At 37.0% G+C, this 20,084-nt stretch overlaps 1 protein-coding gene and 1 long non-coding RNA gene across 3 annotated transcripts; one reads left to right on the top strand and one right to left on the bottom strand.

The window, feature by feature from the left end:
• Positions 1-234: 234 nt before the first annotated feature.
• On the top strand, positions 235-5,010 carry LOC144958420 (fas apoptotic inhibitory molecule 1-like). Its single transcript, XM_078890449.1, has 5 exons — positions 235-479; positions 1,388-1,567; positions 2,462-2,684; positions 3,406-3,455; positions 4,576-5,010. The coding sequence occupies exons 2-5, from the start codon at positions 1,457-1,459 to the stop codon at positions 4,723-4,725; spliced, it is 534 nt and encodes a 177-aa protein (XP_078746575.1). The 5' UTR covers positions 235-479; positions 1,388-1,456; the 3' UTR covers positions 4,726-5,010.
• Positions 5,011-16,040: 11,030 nt separating this feature from the next.
• Positions 16,041-19,582, bottom strand: LOC144957951 (uncharacterized). 2 transcript variants are annotated; one of them, XR_013642269.1, is made up of 2 exons: positions 19,380-19,582; positions 16,041-16,164 (listed from the first exon to the last, which is right to left on the bottom strand). It is a non-coding gene; the product is annotated as an uncharacterized LOC144957951 (long non-coding RNA). The 2 variants fall into 2 exon arrangements; XR_013642268.1 differs by lacking the exon at positions 16,041-16,164 and adding an exon at positions 16,991-18,237.
• Between the last annotated feature and the right edge of the window lie 502 nt (positions 19,583-20,084).

The following is a 20,084-nucleotide window of genomic DNA, read 5'->3' as shown; positions in this document are numbered from 1 at the left end:
ATGCTCAATCCTTTGTAATGTTCAGTAATAGTAACTTTGTATCAAAGTAATATTATTGATATTGAGAATAAGATATTAAAAATATTTTTATTACTTCTACAGATTTCTAATTGATTATCTTTTATATTTGTTTTGTCTCATGAGATTAAATTTTACTTTTGAAAAATCATACAGCAAACTCTTTTAGAATAAAAATGCAGTAAACGGCCCAAAGATCCCGGATACGCTTCTCTTGTTGCTGTAGTGATGCTAGGGAAGCTACTGCGAGAAGATAGTGACAGATAAATGACTATCGATTTTTGATGACATTCATTGTACGAAGAGTCAAACTATTCGAGAAACTTATATGCTAGGATTATAAACAAGTACTACTTTATCTATTATTGCCATTAAATTTGATTTGCGATTGTCTTCTTGATTGGAGAGATCTGCTGTCTCAGCAGTCCAAATCATAGTCTGGAGGAAGTGTAGTAGATAGTGTAAGTTACTGTAAGTTACACTTAATCGCATAGCTTGTCTTCTGATAACATTAAGACTAAGATCTGGTGTTAGGTTAAAATAAGATTGAATATCACCTTTAATGTGTTAAATTGTATTGTTTGATTTTTTAAAATAACACATACACACAGCAAACCGGTTATTTATAAGGTCTATAGATATCTAGATAGATGGATATATTCTCGTTATACTTTTACTGTTACTGTTGTTGTTGGTGTGTTCTGTTCTTCAAAATTCAAAATCCGGACCAAAGGGAAAGAAGATGGTATTTCTTTTTATATAGTATAGTATAATTCAAACCCAAACTACGTGTAGATTGTGTAACTAGAGACAGAGAGTGAGAGAGGCACAAACTAAACAATTCAAATTCGGGTATTCAAAACAATGAATTTTGTATTTCGTATTTTCATTGTTCAAACCCAAGACTCAATTAACTGGATACTCTTTATCTTGAAAGAGTGTCATTCTGACCGCCATAGTATAGCTTTTATGGAAACATCTCAGACATGAACACACTTTGCTGCTCATTTTTCAACAATATGATGAAATATGATGCCAAGTATTCTTGTTCGAGTAGGGGGTTTGGGAGGGGAGAAACTTTTTTTTTAAAGTCTCCCTCCTCCCAAACCTCCTATTAGAAGTTCTAGTGTAGGTGGTTTGGGAGGGGGGAGACTTTAAAAAAAAAAAAAGAAAAAAGTCTCTCCCCTCCCAAACCCCCTACTAGAACAAGAATACTTGGGATGTAGTAGCTTATGGAAGGTCTCCCCTTCATTGTAATGACAAAGCTGAAGCAGATGACATATTTTTCTTCTTTTTTTTTTTCTACTCAAAACAAATAGGTGCATCTGTTTCATCATTTCTTTTTTTTTTATCTTATCGCTAATTTCAGTTTGACCATTCGCTGAAAGATTGGCTCATTGAACTGTGGTATGAGATACTGGTGATTGCAGATCCAGCAATGTCCGACTTAGTTGCTACCTGGGACATATCACTGAGTGATGGAGTTCATAAAGTGGAGTTTGAGCATGGCACAACCACCGGGAAAAGGGTCATCACTGTAGATGGGAAGGTGACATTTTTGTTTTGTTTTCGGAAATGTATTTCATTTCTAGCAAGCATGTCTGTAAATGTTTATGAACCAGTCAACTCATCCGTTAATCAAAATGTAACATGGAGACCAAATTTCTTAACTGGTTCGAAAAACTTGAAAATGTTGATATGTTTCTTGAATATAATAATTAATACAAAAATGTTAACAAAAATAACAGGTCAAAAATACATAAAAAACAATGGGGCAACATTACATTCATTAAGGATTTGATCACAACTGATCATGTGGGAGTATATTAAATAATAAATAGATAAATTTCCCATAGGGGAAATTTGTCTCTAGGGTTTATTCCAAGGGAAGACTGGAGTAACCCAGGCGTCAACCACAATGCAGCACCGCAATTTCAGCAAGGGAGAGGTGACTTGCTCAAGGTCACACAGCGCAGTGGTGGGTGATCGAACTCATTACCTTTCAGATATGAAGCAAAGACCCTACCGCTGAGCCACACTGCCCCTTGATCTTAAATGTAACAAAAAACAATTTATTCATAATATTGTGAAAACAAAGAAGCTGAGTATAGTCGCATCTTTCTAATTTGGAACTTCACAAACCAGATGTCTCCATTATCTGGACAGTTTTCCTGGGGATAAAGAAATGAATTTTGACTTTTTTTCAATGTAAGAAATTTTATTTATTCTCCATCATAAGGAACAGGAATTTTCCCCAGGTGTCATTTTGGTTGCGAAAAATTCCATTTCCAGGGTTATTATATCCAGTATAAAACTGATTTGAGATGGTGGGTCACATTTATGCCATTTTGTGTGTTGATCGTCTTATGATATAACACGTTTTATATTTATATAATATAAAGCTATCGTCTTTTGTGTCTCCAAATATTTACAAAACTCACAGGAAATATTCAGGCAAGATTGGATGTTCAAGCTCGTTGGCAAGGAACATTTTCAAGTTGGTAAGACGAAATGCTGCATCACCATCGATGCAGTCAGCGGGTTTGCCTATGAATATACCATGGATGTCAATGGGAAACCGCTGAAAAAGTTCCAAGAGAATCAGAGTAAAATAATGAGGACGTGGGTGCTCTACTTAGGCGGCAAAGACACAAGAATTGTACTAGGTAAAAATCTCCAGTTAAAATTTGATGTTGTTAAGTTAGATATTTAATAGATGCTTAAGAAATTACGACTTTATGTTATAAAAAAATTGTAATTATGGCTTATCCCTCCGGGATGTGGCCCCCGCAACTGCCAACCGAAACAAGCTTCTGTCCTGCGCCATCCTTCCGCATTCAGTCATCGGCTTATTCATCCATTCACTGATGTCTTATGACCATCTTCTTCTCGATCTCCATCTCCCTCTAGAAAATTTATTTTGACAGTGTCATGTCTCTTGATATGTCCAAAATAAAGCAAGTTTTAGTTTCTGTATCATCTTGATGAGCTGTCGAAAAATAGAAAGAAAAAGAGGAAAAAAAAAAGAACCAAACAAACAACATTTTAACTGATTTTTAGGTTAGTTTATTTTTTCAGTCATTGAAAAATAATTCGTTCAAATTTTGTTTTCAATATTGAAAAGTACCAATAATCTTTGGGGAAAGCAGACATCAGCACAGAGGTAGAGGCCTAGGGTTCTGATATCATGTGATGAAGTGAAGCTTTGTTCGAAGTGTTTACATGTATGATCTTTATGAGAAAAAATTTTGGGCTTTTTTTTCATTAAAGCAAAGGGCATCCCTGTGGTAATAAATGATTTTTTTTTTTTTTGGGAGGACAAATTAATTTTATTTATTTATTTATATATATATATATATATTTTTTTTTTTTTCTACCTCCCTTCAGAAAAAGACACGTTGGATGTTTGGGTTAATGGAAGACGAGTTGAAACAATGGTAGGTATATTTTGCTATGGTTGTCTTATAAAGAAATAGTCGTCCTTCAGAGCCTTTATGCCAGTTTCTATAGCGTAAAATGCACCATAGCAATTGGCTTGCTACCCATTGGATAGGATGCTAGGCTTCCGCAAAGTACTTTCCACCAGTTTAACAGACCTAGCTACCCAATCTCTGCTGGGTTGACCAGGGGGTCAGAAAAAAATATCTACTTCTCCCCAGATCAATTTCGGCCCCTTTGCGCCTTCAGTGAGTGCTCTACTCCCACATTTTAATTTTCTTTTTTTATTTTTCTTATTCTTTTGAATAAACATAGTGGTTGAAATAGTGGTTGCTCTTTTTTGTTAGATCCAGACATAGATTTACAGCCAGACTAAAGTACACCATGATTCTCGGGTGAATTTCCATAAGTAGTTAAAAATAAAAATAAACAAAAGGACAAATATTCAAATCATACATTAATTATATTTCCGTTCATTGATTGTATGAGTGGGCTTGTATCAAAATAAAGGAAATATTTTAGTATTTTCTTTGTAATCCGTTTTGGAATATTTCAAGTTTCTGGATGAAATTTGAAGTACTCCAAAACAAGATTTTCTGGCCAAACACAATCCACAAAAGAGGACATGAGAGTGAGAGCTGAAGTGGAGTCTCTGGAAAGTCTCATTAAAAGGAGAAGACGGCATTGGTTGGGGCATGTCTGTCACAGACTTGATGAAAGACTGATAAGAAGGCTCTGCGATGGACTCTCCAAGGAAAGAGACAGCGAGGCCGCTGTAAGGAGACTTGGGGAATTACCGTAGAGAGGGACCTAAAGCAGAGAGGTCTGTCTGTCCCTTGAGATAACCCCAAGAATAGCTGCTGACAGGACCAGGTGGATATCCCTTGCATTGCCTCAAGTGCCAGCCAGCCCGGAGAGGATTGAGTGAGAGTAATCTGTATAGTCTCAAAATTGCTGAAAAGCTTGATGTTTGCAGGTAGATCGTTTCATAAGCAGAAAGAGTTCAGGAAAAATGAGAAAGATGAATGTTAATTTTAGATCGAGGAGTATCTAAAAATTTGATACTACAAATTGCCTATTTTGATTACACTTCCATGATTTTCATTTCATCTCATCCAGGGGGAATTCGTCGATGATGGCACAGAGACACACTTTGAAATTGACAACCATTCAGCTTATATCAAGGCAGAGACAACGGGGAAACGGAGGGACGGAATCATTCACAAGTTGTACGTTGATGATATTGAAATCCCTCTGGCAAAGGAATAGTTAGTTAACTCTGCTGATTTAAAAAAAAAAAACTAACGAACAAAAATGACTTTAACATCTTCGAAAAAGAACAAAATACCAAAAATCACAGAATGACAATAGCGGAGTGGTGGAGAGCGTTGATTGTAGAGCATCCCTCTCATTACCAAGCTGTCATGCCATAACTGTTGGGTTGTGGGTTCAAATCCCCATTGCCTCAAAGTTTTTATTCTCTACTGGCCTCTCGCTCTTCTCTACTCACTTCATTTCTTGTTATTGATGACAATAAAACATTAATACTCAACCTATAATCTGGATAGACGAGACAGCAGAGATGGTTTCTGCACATCCAGCCAGGATAAACAAAATCATATGACTAGCCAAAAAAAATTTTCTTTTTAAATTGAACTTTTATATAGCGCAATATCCACTTTACATGCTCAAAGCGCTTTACAAAGGTTCCCTAACCAACAGCAACACGTAACATAAAGAACGAGACATGATGCTTGTTTGGCGATAATCCATTTTTTTCCGACAGAGACAATGGTGTTAATGGCTAGGTACTCATTTTACACATGAGTACAATGAGAGAATGTGAGTAAAGAGTCTTTCACAAGGACTCAACAATGCGCAGATCATAGCAAGGCTCGAACCCAGGACCTTCCGATCCAAAAAAAAGTGTCATACCACTAGACCACATCGCTGCTCAAGGCGTGGCAAATTCCATTCTGCAGTCTGTCTGGATTTTAAGTGATGTGTTTTTGTTTTTATTGGTTTGTTATTGCCTGAAGAAGGGTTTTGAGCCAGTTGTTCCATGTTTGGTATTTTGTTCTTTTTCTGAGCTGCTACATTCATTTTTTGTTGTTCTTTATTTTTCCGAGTCCACAGCTTCCGGCAGCTGAGTATCACTTCGACTCATGTTTACTTTTTGACATGACTCAAGCTCAATGTAAATCAATTGAAATAATATCCGATGAATCAATGGAAGTGTAAGAAGTACTTATGTCCACTTTTGAAGGCTATGTGGTCTAGTGGTATGACACTCGCTTTCGGATCTTAAGGGCCCGGTTTCGAGCCTTGCTCGGCGCATAGTTGAGTCCTTGGAGAAGGCTCTTTACTCGCATTCTCTCACCGTACTCATGTGTAAAATGAGTACCTGGCCGTTAACAGCGTTGTCTCCGTCCAAAAAAATTGTAACATCGCCTAAAAGGCGTCATGTCCCCTCCTAAATGTTAAATGTTGCTGTTGGCCAGGGACCCCTTGAAAAGCGCTTTGAGCACATTTAGTGGATATTGCGCTATATAAAAACTCAAAACTCAAAGCTTTAGAGAGTGACCATTTAAGATTCACACTTCCTTTCTTGCTTTATTGTCAAGGTTACCAATTTTCTGTATATTTACGGAATGCAGTGTGTTATAAACCCTCAGTATAAAGTTGAGCTTTTATATAGTGCAGTATTGACTAAACGTGCTCACAGCGCTTTACAAAGGGTCCCTGACCAACGCAACACGTAACATAAAAAACGAGACATGACACGTGTTAGGTGATAACACAATTTTTTTTTTCCGACAGACACAACGCTGTTAATGGCCAGGTACTCATTTTACATCTGAGTATGGTGAGAGAATGTGAGTAAAGAGTCCTTTTCAAGGACTCAATTATGCGCTGAGCGAGGCTCGAACCCAAGACCTTCCCATCCGAAAGCGAGTGTCATACCACAAGACCACATAGCCACACATAAAAGTTGAGTAAATTTTTGCCTCCTGAATTAGCAACCCTGTATTACACAATGATTTCTCATAGTAATTAATTCGATTTTAATTTAGCTTTTTATACAGCGCAATATCCACTAAATGTGCTCAAAGCGCTTTACAAGGGGTCCCTGTTCAACAGCAACATTTAACATGTAGGACGGGACATGCCGCTTGTAAGGCGATAATACCATTTTTCGGACAAAGACAACGCTGTTAACGGCCAGGTACTCATTTTACACCTGAGTACGGTGAGAAAATATGAGTAAAGAGCCTTTTCCAAGGACTCAACTATGCGTCCAGCGAGGCTCGAACCCAGGACCTTCCGATCAGAAAGCGAGTGTCATACCACAAGACCACATAACCGCACAAATGCCTCAGCAACACAACTTAGATATCTCTTCCACTATGCGGCTAGGTGGTCTAGCGGTTTGACACTCGCCTTTGGACTGGAAGGTCCAGGGTTTGAGTCCTGATCTGAGTGGCGCATACTTTAGTCCGTGGGAAAGGCTCTTTACTCACATTCTGTCAGCATACTCAGGTATAAAATCAGTACCTGGCAGATAACAACATTGTCTCTGTCTGAAAAATTTTAATTGTAATATTAATATCGCCTTCATAGGCATCATGTACCGTTCTTTATGTTGAGTACTGCTGTTGGTTAGTGATCACGTGTGTAAAGCACTTTGGGCACATTTAGTGGATATTGTGCTAAATAAATGCTCAATTCTTTTTTCTTTCTTTTTCTTTTTTTGAAGGGGGGGGGGGGGATTTTTTATTATCTTTAAAAGTGGTAAGATTAATATTAGGCACATATTTATTTCCAAACTGGCTAAAAGTCGACACAAGTACTTCCTGCATTGAGTCATCAGTGTTTCTCGTGAAATGATATTATAAAGACAATCCACACGTAACGGAAAGATCTTGAAACCGGTCTACAAGCCAGATGTTTTTTGGGTTTTTTTTTGGCGACGGATTTGTTGATATGTCTGTTGTAAATTGAAGATGTGAGTGTGTGTTTAGTTGAAAGAAAAGTAAAGAAATTGGATTTACAATGTGTGTGTGTGTGTGTGGGGGGGGGGGAAATGATGTGTGTGTTTATGTTTGTGCATATGTGCATGCTATCAAAAAACATTGCATATTATAAACTCATCGTCATAATGTTGTAAAAATGGATTGAATGTTGTATATTGTGATATTGTGCAACTCACTCATATTTGTGACCCTCCGTCTCAAAACAGTATTATGTCGGGATGATTCAGACCCCAGAAAGTGAATTTAGAGATAGAATGATGAGAAATTGGACCTTAGAAGCTTTTGTAAAGCAAAAAATAGTATTTATACTCCAGCATGACATAGAGAAATTAAACCCAAGTTTGATATTGGTGGCTATAAATTCAATTTCCCTCACCGAGTGGATCCCGACATAATACCGGTTTGAAAAGGTGGGTCACATTTTTCCATCGTCTCTTTGACTGACTGTCCACCCGGCACTGATTGGGCAGCTAGATCTATGAGGTCTGGTGGAAAGTACTTCTTTACGATAGACAAGCGTCCTATCCAAAGGTTAACAAGCAATTTCTATTGCCCATTTCATGCTGTAGAAACCGGGATAAATAACCTCCTGCTCCAATGGGCCTAATGGCTCTGAAGGACTATAACAACGTTAAAATCAAGCCCGTAATTATTACACCTGGGCATCAGACCTGCAATCCATCGTACATAACCCATCAATTTATATTATTATTGTCACAAACTATCTAGAAAATGCAGTCACTATACTATTTTAATATTGTGCCATTGTGTGTAGAATAATAATAATATATTAATATACGACATGTCTTATTATAATATGGATGGTTTAAAACAAGGTGTAGCCATTTCACTTTGATTAATTAGTTATATTTATCTTAGGCGGATAATGAAAATGGCCCAGAGTACTACTCTGTATCAAATAGACACACACACCCTCCCCCCCCCACCCACCCCGCCGTCTATTTGTTTCAGAATTTATTTTTCACCAAACGGGAAACACACACACACGCAAACAAAAAGCCCCTAACAATGTAGAACCTACTACTTCGCTGTGTATTTAATTGATTGAAAGAAAATCATTTAATTTTATACATCACATCTAGATATTGCCCAAAATTCGCACCCTCCCCCCTCCACCCCCTTTCAATGGATTGGCCCCCTCCTCCCCTTTCTATTTCGACCGCTCCCACCCCTCCGCCCCTCTTCTATTGAAGTTTGGCCAAAGTGCACCCCCCCCCCCCCCCCCCCCCCCCCCTCACCTTCTACTTGATACAGTAGAGTACTGTTGTATCCATAAGACAACAGGGACCAAGAAGAATAAATCAAGAATGTACTACAAGTAATAGGATTCAATAGTCTGATGTCACGTCCGCCTAGCAACCAGCAGCATGGTTCTAAACAAAGACAATCGGTGTTTTTTATTCTTCACGCTGGCTAGAACTTTTTCACATCGCTTTGTGATCAGAATGTATAAAAGTCAAAACACGTTCATATTTATAATGTTTTTCTCCTCTGGATACACTTTTTTGCTCGTCGGAGAAGTATTTTATACGGGCGGTGATGGAGATAATGGGTCCACCATTGTTCCGATAGTTTAGAACCAGTTAATATGCGTCATTACGAGGGGAGTGACGTCACGACTGTTGAACCCTATTGGACAGTACACATCAAAGAACAGAGAGTAGTCTCTCTCTCTCTCTCTCTCTCTCTCTCTCTCTTTCTCTCTCTCTCTCTCTCTCTCTCTCTCTCTCTCTCCTCTCTCTCTGGTCTGTAATACACATTGTCCGCACTGCCAGTTGGATAGCAATTCTAGTCCAGCACACTAACGATGCCTTTAAAAAAAAAAAAAACTGATAGAAGGCGTATGGGATCAAGAATAGTATGACACTCGCTTTCGGATCGGAAGGTCCTGAGTTCGAGCCTCGTGCTCGGCGCATAGTTGAGTCCTTGGAAAAGACTCTTTACTCACTTTCTCTCACCGTACTCAGGTGTAAAATGAGTACCTGGCCGTTAACAGCGTTGTCTTTGTCCGAAAAAGTGTAATATCGCCTAACAGGCGGCATATCCCGTCCTACATGTTAAATGTTGCTGTTGACCAGGGACCCCTTGTAAAGTGCTTTGAGCACATTAAGTGGATATTGCGCTATATAAAGCTCAATTTTTAATTATTTTTTTAAAATAGGAAATTAAGTTTTTATTTGATATAGGGTTTTCTGCATATTTTGTAGTTATATAAAGTAAATACTGAGTGGAGTGAGGTCTTTTGACCTCCCGTGTTGGGCAGGAGGTCACTGTCTCTGTCTTCTATCGCCCTTTATCTGTTTTCCGAGTTGCTTTCTGTCTTTGTCTTGAAATGGGATTGCTTTGATTTGTTCTAGCCCTGGCCGGAGTCCTTGCCTGGGAGGGGAGCAGTTGAATTATAATTATATAGTTTTTGGCAGCTTAATCAGATGTCCCTTATTCGGCCTGTGTCCCAGGCCTGCATTTTAAACATAGTAATGTTTATTTTATACATAAATCTACATGGCTTATCGTAACTTGTTTAGTAGTTATCGTTATAACCAAATATAGAATTTATATCGACAAATTAGGGTGCAGGCACTTGGTGTAATATATAAAAATCTGAAAAATTGTGTATGAAACAATACCAGAAAAGAAAAAAACATTAAAAAACTCAGTCATCTTCGACTGGGGATCGAACCTCAGACTTCCTGATGAAGACTGATTTTTTGGGAGATGTTTTTTTTTTTTTTTTTTTTCTTGTATTTTTTTCTCTCTTGCTTTGTCTGGCACTGTTTCACACACAATCTTTCAGGTCTTTATGTATCTAATTGATATTTGTCGATATAACTCATTGACAACTGGCAACGTGCCATTCATTCAAATCGCTGTTGTGACAATTCAATGTAAATTTGTAATAACGTAAAATGTCAAATTATATTCTGCTTTATCCAAGTTGTGATTTTTGGCTTAAAATACCAAAATTATCAGGTTATGATAATCAGGCTTTATTTATTTTATTGAGAGTGGAATGGGTCGGGGTTCTTTTTTCAAGTATTTAATTTATTCGTTTGTTTTAGTTTTTGAAAACCTTTCCAGTGTAAGCTTTTGGGTTTTCGGGATTTTTTTTGTTGCTTTTGTTTGTTTAAATTCTTAAACCTTTTTGTTGTTATTTCGCTGTTCAATAAACAAAACAAAAAAAAAAAATCAAAAAAAAAAAAAAAAAAAAAAGATCAATTATGCCTACATTTTACTTCAGTAATATTTGATATTCCAATTGTTTATCAAAATAGAAGGAACGTTCTCAGCCTCATGTATTTCTCTTTATGTTGAAATTTGTATTGTGATCAACGTAGCCTATATGCATTTGCAGGTCTGATAATCCAAATTGTTTTATGGGCGTTTTATGGGCTCATTGTTGTAATGGAAATACTCTCAAACCAATGTGAAAATGAGTCCATTACGAAAAGTGTTTAATCAAGCCCATACATGATTTTATTTCAATTCTGTTATCAGGCCTTCAAATAAGAAGACGTTGATTGTGGTGTTTTTATTTGCATGCTCTTTAAAATTTTATCAGTTAACTTTTTGTTCCTTTTTTTTTTCTTGGTTACCGTGGAAAAAAAAAGAAATGGAGAAATTGTTTTGGGTTTTTTCTTTTCGCTTTTTGTTTTGTTTTGTTTTTCAATTTGGTGCGGGCGGGTTTTAAAATTAAATTTTGCTTTTGTTTTTTTTTGTTTTTTTTTTGCTTTTGTCGACTTGATTTGTTATTGCTTTTTTGTTGTGTTTTTTTAGTTTTTAACGATTTTTCTTGCTAACGTAAACTTTGTTTCTCAGGTCTACTCAATTCGATGAAATGTTAACATTGACCATTTTACAATGATTGATTATCTCAATAAAAAAAAAAATAAACAACACATCTGATTATTATTTTATATTTTTTAATTACAACATTCATTTGATGCGCTCGACGAGATCATATGTGACCCTTCGTCTCAAAACGGTATTAAGTCGGGATGGACCAGATTCTAAAAAGTCAAATTATAGTTAAACTGGTCAAAAATTTAAACGTTGGTATTTAGCATGGTAAAATATGATATTCCTTCTCCTCTATAAAGCATATGAACTCAACATAAGCATGATATTTCTGGCTACAAATTCCATTTTCAGCATCTTAATCATATCGACTTAATACCGTTTTGAGGCGAGGGGTCACATATTTGCAGGTGAGATAACCGAGCACAATTAATTAGGGAGCGTTCACATATTACGTCATCAAAAATTTGCCCTTTTTAGACCCCTCCCCTCCCCCAAGTCATCACTTGTCATCATTGACCTGACCCCCCCCCCTCCCCCAACTGATGATGACGTCATCTAATTTAATAAAAACTAAAAGATAACTTTAATTTCACAATATTTATTATTCATTTTTCAAACCATAAACATTGACTATCAACGTTTGATAAAACACATTCAGACATTTTATTAATTTCAGAAACTGTTGATAATTTATGTTTTACGATACAATGGGGACATAAAATTTAAATTTGCAAAGATAAAATCTAACAAACATTATTTAAATTAGGCTACTTGGTGCAGGTGCTATTAAAAAAATTTCAGAAAGTGTAATTTAAAATAGTATAGGAGGCAAATTATTTTATAGCATATTAGTCTTTTAGTGGAATGAATTTCTGTTTCAATTTCCAAACATAAAATTAATTGATTCAAAAATGTTTCTGCCTTGGACCTCTGGCAATGTACTATAAATAGTATCATCAATTTCATCTTCATCGTCATCACTTTCTCCCATTTGCTGTTCTTCTTGTATGCCGCATTTTCGTGAATGGTCTTTCATTGCTGTGATCGAGGAGTGATACAATGAACATTTAGGGCAAGTTCGCCTTTTGAGAAGTGATACCCCTTTCCCATCTTGTTTCTTGAGAGATGGGCAATACTCATCATAGCAATTTATCTTTAGTTGTTTTGAAAGGAACAAACTTTGAAATAGGCTTAATTTGCCTATGTTTTGATGACATCATCTTGGGTCTGACCCCCCCCCCCTCCCCCATGTCAACACATGTCAACATTTGGTAGACCCCCCCCCCCTCCCCCCCCTAGCTGATGACGTAATATGTGAACGCTCCCTTATGCGCTTGCTTCGTTTTAAAACTAATTGTTGTCATGGAGAATAGTTTGGTGTTGGTTTGAGAGACTATTTCCATTACAACAATGAGTCCATAACTGTAATGTAGTAGAAAAGTATTGTATATCATATTAGAATATTCACTTTACCTTTTCTGTATTGAATCACTTCTTCTTCTTCCTGTTATTATGGTTATCTACTTCCTGGCGCCAGAATGCCTACTTCCTGTTCTCACTTCTACTCTAATTTTTAGTCAGTCCAGTTCAGGAGCTCAATATAGTAATTTTGTATGTCAACCTATGTCTATCTCAGTTCATTATAATAACAATTTGGGTTATCAGACCTGCAAAGAAGTGCACGTTTCGATGTGCCCAATGCAAAGTTCGTTTTCATTTTGATGGGATGCTCGGAGAACTTTATTTCGACAGCAGTTCTTACCACCTACCGAAGTTAAGAGTTTATTTAGATGGAGTGAAGAACACTCTGACACACTAGATGAAGAGGAGAATCTGTCTGCGTTGATTGATGGATGTTTTTTGTTTTCTTTTTAAGGGTTTTACGGCGCTTGAAACACATTAAGGTCATATCAGCGCCAGTAAAAAGGAATAAAATGGGATAGTAAAAAGGTCTAGAATTACAATACAGCATCCAGGAAAAGGAAGACAAATGGGAATTGGTTCAAATAAGAAACAGGTGTAGATTAAAAAAGCGCACTATCAAAGTACTTAGTTTGAGATCACTAAACGTCTCATCCAGACACAAGCACAGGTCCCCGCCAAAAGGAATACACTCGAATGTTTTACAAATCATACATAATATAAAGAAACACAATGCAGTGCATAACAGAGAGATGATTTACAAGGAAAGAAATATCATCTCTCAAAACTCTAACCAAACATTTGACCGTTTCCCTCCCAGCCAGGGCCTGGACAAAACCAAGTAATCTCATTCAAAGACAAAGTTAGAAAGCATGTTGGAAACAGATAGGTGGGTAGAAGACACAGTAAGTACCTCCCTGCCCACTATGGGAGTGATTGATGGAGCCCAATTAATTAATTGTGTGTTAGATCAATTTGTGTCAGTCTTGTTTACATCATCGTGCGAATTACACACGTCTACACAGTATCACCAATGATATAATACTCGTTGCTATCACTAATAATAACAACACACAGTCTGCTTTCGATTTCAACGATTATATTCTGAATTGAACGTCTGTTTTTTGTTTTTTGTTTTTGTTTTAAAGGTTGGAACACATTTAGGTCATATCGTAATTCCAGCGCCAGTAAAAAGGGAGAATATGGGATAGTAAAAAGTTCTAGAATTACAAGTAAAGCACCCAAGAAAACGAAGGGGAATCGTACAAATAGGGAATTGGTGTAGATTCCAAGAGCATACCATCGATGTACATAGTTTGAGATCACCTAAAAGTCTCATCCAGACACAAGCACAGATCCCTACTGAGAGGAATACACTCAAATGTTTACACTATACATTTAAAACAACAAATATAATAATACATAACAGAGAGATGATTTACAAGGAAAAAAATATCTCCCAAAACAATAACTAGACATTTGACTGTTTCCCTCTCAGACAGGGTATCTTGCCAGGGCCAGGACAAAACCAAATAATCTCATTCCAAGACAAAGACAGAAAGCAAGTTGGAAAACAGATATAGGGGGATAGAAGACACAGCAAGTACCTCCCTGCCCACTATGGGTGGTCAGGAACCACACCCAGAATTGAACGTCCTGTCAAGCCCACGAAATCAGTCACTGAGTCACGATCACAGTAAACTGAAGACAATACGCTTCAACAGTCGTGACGTCACTTCCCTCGTAATGACGCATGGTCACTTAGTAACGGTCTCTAAACTATCGGAACAATGGCGGACGCCCTTATGATTTATTTCTCCGACGAGCATAAAAGTGAATCCAGAGGAGAAAAACATAAATATGATCATGTTTTGACTTTTATACATTCTGATCACAAGACATGAAAAGTTCTGGCCAGCATGAAGAATAAAAGGTACCGTTTTTCTATCTTTAGAACCACGATGGCCACCGTTACAGGGCGACAATGTCACATTTTGTTGTCGGTAAAACATGAAAAAGAAAAGAGAAAAAAAAACCGAAAACAAAACAAAACAAAAACCAATAATTAGATAAATTAAAATTAAGAAACAAACATTCTAATGAGGCTATACTATGAATTGAATATGACGATCCCAAACCTGAAGAAAACCCAGAATGGAAGGTCCTACATGAATTGCACATGAAAGCTGGGGCTTAGATATTATTATTATTATTAGCTTCTCCCCTTAATCGACACACTAAGCCGAACTCCCGAGGGTGTGCGATTAAGCGGAGTCGACTGTAGTACAATAAATGTAATGTTGAATGAAGCTCGAATATCAATAGAGAAATGAAATGGAATGTTTGATTTAATCAAAGGAGACAAATTTTATTTACAAAGGACAAACCCGAAACGCTCACAACATCTGATTTAATTAATTACACTGAAGCTCCCATTCCAGTTGACAATTGTCATTTAAACATAAAAAGGGGGAGGTCTTCAGTAAGCTCCTCGTTTATTGCGAGTATAGTTCTACCCAATTCTAGCATATCCACAACAAAAAGTGATGACGTCATTTTAAAATCTCCCTCGATACTACCACGTAATAGGATTCCACAGTCTGACGTCACGTCCGCCTAGCAACGAATCGGCTGGCTCTAAACAAAAAAAATCCGTGCTTGGTCCAGGCAAGGAATAATTGGAAAATCGCTCAAAAAACAATTTTTATCTTAAATATGGTCCAGTATTTTGTACCAGATTGTCTACACCAGTCAGAGAGTCACTCCTGCAAGTTTTACAGATTTCCAAATGGACAGGCAGACAAAAAATTGAAGAAAAAGTGGACCACTTTAGTCAGGTAAGCACGCACGCCTCGTCGAACATTTGATAGAGTTCGTAGTCCAGATCTAGGTCAAGTTCTAGCTTACGTAGACCTATATTTTATGATTAAAGTGTACAATTGCACGAAATTATAAATAAAAATACATTCCAAACTAGGTTTTTATTGAAGTTGAAGCAAAAATGATATCTCAATCGTTTTGATGTTAAGGCTGATAAACTGAATGAGAGTTAAGTTCTACTGATAAGTGATAATTTTTTTAAAAGGAGAACAAGAAGAAAGAGAATAAAATATTTGTTAAAATCTTACTTTAAACTCGATACCTTTATGGCAAAATGAAAATAAATAAATAAAATAACGCAACCTCTCCCCCCCCCCCCCCCCCCCCCCCCCCTCACGCAGATCTCTCTCTCTCACACACACACACACACAAACTTTCCTCTTTTTTTTTTGAAAGTTTCTCTGATTCTCTGCCATGCCTCCCCTCCCCGACAGCCGAGGTGGCAACTCTGTGTGAACAAAGCAAGATGGCGGCAGGGACCTCTCTCCTTTACCTGTGCCCGATTGTTGACACTCCAAAGTTTCCATCACCGCACTGTCCAGTACAGTACTGACTGAAATAAAGAGAAAACGCAAGTCTTGCCACACTCAACCCCAAGATCAACTTTTACTGTGTAAATTTAAGAATTCTTATTTTTATATATACCTAGTCAAAATCATCAAAAGAAGTAATGAGGAAGTGCGACATTTTGCTGAATGTGCGATTTCATAAAAGACAGGCGAGAGACCCACCAGTAACCTAGTCTCTTGCACACCTTTGATTTATCATGCATTGAGCTGGTGTCAAACAAGATAGTCTAAAACAAAGTACTTATCAAATTAAATAATATACCCAATATGCCCAACAGAATTATTGTTTTTTTTTTAATCTTTTCATTTCAGGTGAAAGGACAAAAGATCCAACATCATCATCAAGAGTGTGTTCTTGTCACTTCAGAGATGGTGACAAAGCCAACCTCCCTGAATTGTTTGACAGAAATAAAAATAAATTGTTTCCATCAGAGCCAGAAAGAAAGAAAAGAAAAGTGACACAAGGAATTCCCACCCCATCTCAATTGGCACCAACATCAAGAAGTCCACCACCACCACCACCACCACTACAACCACCACCACCACCACCACCACCACCACCACCACCACCATCATCATCATCACCATCATCATCATCATCATCATCATCATCATCATCATCATCATCAGCTCAACTCTCTTCATCATCATCACAAAGTCCCACCTTTAAAAAAACCAGATTCCTTATCATCATTATTTTCCTCCTCATCATCATCCTCATTATCTTCTCCCTCATCATCATCTCAACTCTCGTCACCATCATCACAGGATTCCATCTTTTAAAAAAAAACAGATTGTAGAACAAGTGAGGATATTTTAAATAGAACAACAAATTTAATTCAAGAACAAAAAATTACAGACAAAAATAAGGAAATAGCTAGCTTTAAAAAACCCAACTAAGTTAGATTCAACGCACTTACACTGTTTCAAGCCTTACAGAAAAAGTTCTTCGAATGGAGACAGGTGTACATTCTTTTAAAATATTTAATATTATTGTTCAATATGTTGAGTGCTTTAGAGGTAACATTATTTATTATAGTAGATGGGAAGTTCAGGAAGAGACAGTTGCATTAAAAGACCAAATTTTCATTATTACACTTATGAAACTTAGACAGAACTACGCTAACCTTCATATTTCACAATTGTTTAGCGTTAGTGAAAGTACTATAACAAATATTATACAAACTTTTATTCATGTTTTACATAAGCCATACGCTTCTCTTTGAAAATGTTATGAAGGTTACATGCCCTTCTAGACATAAAAATAAACTATCAGCTCCATCATCATTTTTAAGATTTCCAAATTGCAGAATGATCATTGATTGTACAGATGACCAAATTGCTATTCCTAAAGAAATGGATAAACAACGGTTAACTTATTCTTCTTATAGGTCCATGAATTCTGTTAAAGCTCTTGTTGGTCTAAGTCCAAATGGTGTGATAAATTTTATTTCTAAACATGATCCAGGGTCTGTCTCGGATAAGGTCATTGTACAAAATTGTGGATTACTAAAACTTTTAATTTTAAGCCCTGGAGAATTAATTTTAGCAGATAAAGGTAAAACCCCATCCTGATTCAAGATATTTTACCTCAAGGAGTAACTGTAAATATCCCTCCCTTTTTACATAATAAATTTACTGAAAATGAGATTTTATTAACAAAAGAAATTGCTTCATGTAGAATTCATGTTGAGAGGGCTAATGAAAGACTGACAAATGTTAACATCCTCTCATATATTCCAACCATGTTAAGAGAAACATCTGATATTATTTTTCAATTTGTTGCAGCACTTGTCAATCCCCAGTCTCCTCTTATTAAGGAGATTGCATTTTGTTAGCTTTGCCATTTATTTTGTACAACACACATATTTTGTTCATCATCATCAAATCACCATTCAAAATAATGGTTTTGTAGGTCCATACATGATTTTACATGATAAACATGACAAATTATGGCATTGTTGTATCAATGTATGTTCAATGTCATTAACATTGTTAAATAAAACCACACAAATTAGTTTTGGACTGAATCAACCCAAGGCATCATCAAGATAGATCTGTGGAAGTAAAAGAATAAAAGATTCAAATTTAGAGCTGCGACCATGCTCAATAGGCAAAAAACAAACAAACTAATAAAACGTCTGTTGTGGTCTTGTGGTATGACACTCGCTTTCAGATCAGAAGGTCCTGGGTTTGGGCCTCGCTCGGCACATAGTTGAGTCCTTGGAGAAGGCTCTTTACTCACAATCTCTCACCGTACTCAGGTGTCAAATGAGTACCTGGCGTTGTCTCTGTCCGAAAAAATTGTAATATCGCCCAACAGGCATCATGTCCCGTCTTACATGTTAAATGTTGCTGTTGGCCAGGGACCCCTTGTAAAGCACTTTGAGCACATTTAGTGGATATTACGCTGTATAAAAACTCAATTAAAAAAACAAATTAAGTGATTCTTTCATTCATCTTGCTTTGTTGATAAGGGGGAAACCCGAAACGTCCATTTTATCTGTTTTCGTATATTAAATTGAAGTTCACATTCAATTTCACAATGTTATTGATTTCTTCGAGTTTCAAGCAGCAACATTTACATTACACCTTAACCCAATAGGAAGTTTAGTTTACAGTGACTAACACTGGTCTAAATAAATCCTTTATTCATCCCATAGAGGAAATTTATCTCTAGGGTCTATTCCCAGGGAAGACTGGAATAACCACGGTGCAGCGCCGCAAATTGAGCTAGGGCGAGGTGACTTGCTCAAGGCCACACAGCGCAGCGGCGGGTGAACGAACTCGGTACCTTTCGGTACGAAGCAAAAACCGTACCGCTGATCCACGCTGCCCCACATGAAGTATGATAAAATGTCTAGCGTGATTGGTGATTATGATGCTCATATGAGTATTATAATAAAGGTTACAACACGATACTAAATAGTATGTAGTAGACTATAGTCAATAGCAACGAAAATTAGCGAAGCAAGACTAAGACCTCAAAGACTCAAAGTCCGTGGTCCATAAGATAAAAACACAATAATTCAATGACTCCCTCTCTCTCTCCCTAACTAAAATCGAACGTAAACAGTTAAATCTTTCCATTGGATATACTAAATCTGCCTAAACTCAAAGTAAACTGATTATTGTCCAACAGTAGTTTTACGGAGATGTGAGATTTTGAGAGTGAGAATGAGAAGACGAAATGACTTACCTTCACAGAATACTCTTTATTCTTCATGCTGGCTTGAACTTTGCCGAACATCAAGCCATCTGAGTAAGTGAAAGTCAAAACAGGACCTGACTGATGATGATTTTCACCTCGCGAGACACTTTTATGCTCATTGGAGAAGTATTTCATAAGGGCGGTGATGGAAATAGAGTTCGTGTCAGCCATTTTTCTCGACTGTTTAGAGCCAGCCGGTTTGTTGCCATGCGTTGCTGCGCAGGATTACGTCACGACTTAGGAAGCCTATAGAAGAGTAAAGTTGGTGCAATAAAATAAACAACATCACGTGACCGGATATTTGACATCAAACGTGACCCAGATTTTTTTTATAAATGACCCGAACTATGCTGCAATTGACCTTTAGTAATGTCATGCGCATCCAACCAACTTTTTGTTTACATGTTGCTAAGGCAGCAAACTGAAGTTGGCGCGAATAAATTCAAGCTGTTTACTCCGAGTCTGAGATAGCTAGGGAGGCCACGATCATATTTTTTTATCGCCAAAATACCCCTTCTTTTATTTTATAGGAAAACCATAATCATGGTTCCCCCTCCTCCCGTAAACAAAACCATATCTATGTCCAGGGAAACGAAGATGGTTGCTTGTCTTTGGTTAAGGCGGACCATACTTTTTTTTTTACAGCGTATCAAATGATCAAAGTCAAAGCATACGGTCAATGTAATGAAGAGA

This window comes from Berghia stephanieae, chromosome 12, assembly GCF_034508935.2.
Source record: "Berghia stephanieae isolate SIO BIC M18660-M18661 chromosome 12, UCSD_Bste_1.3, whole genome shotgun sequence".
NCBI lineage: Eukaryota > Metazoa > Mollusca > Gastropoda > Nudibranchia > Aeolidiidae > Berghia > Berghia stephanieae.
The sequence above is the reverse complement of the archived record's forward strand: the minus strand, read 5'-3'. Positions and strand labels throughout refer to the sequence as shown.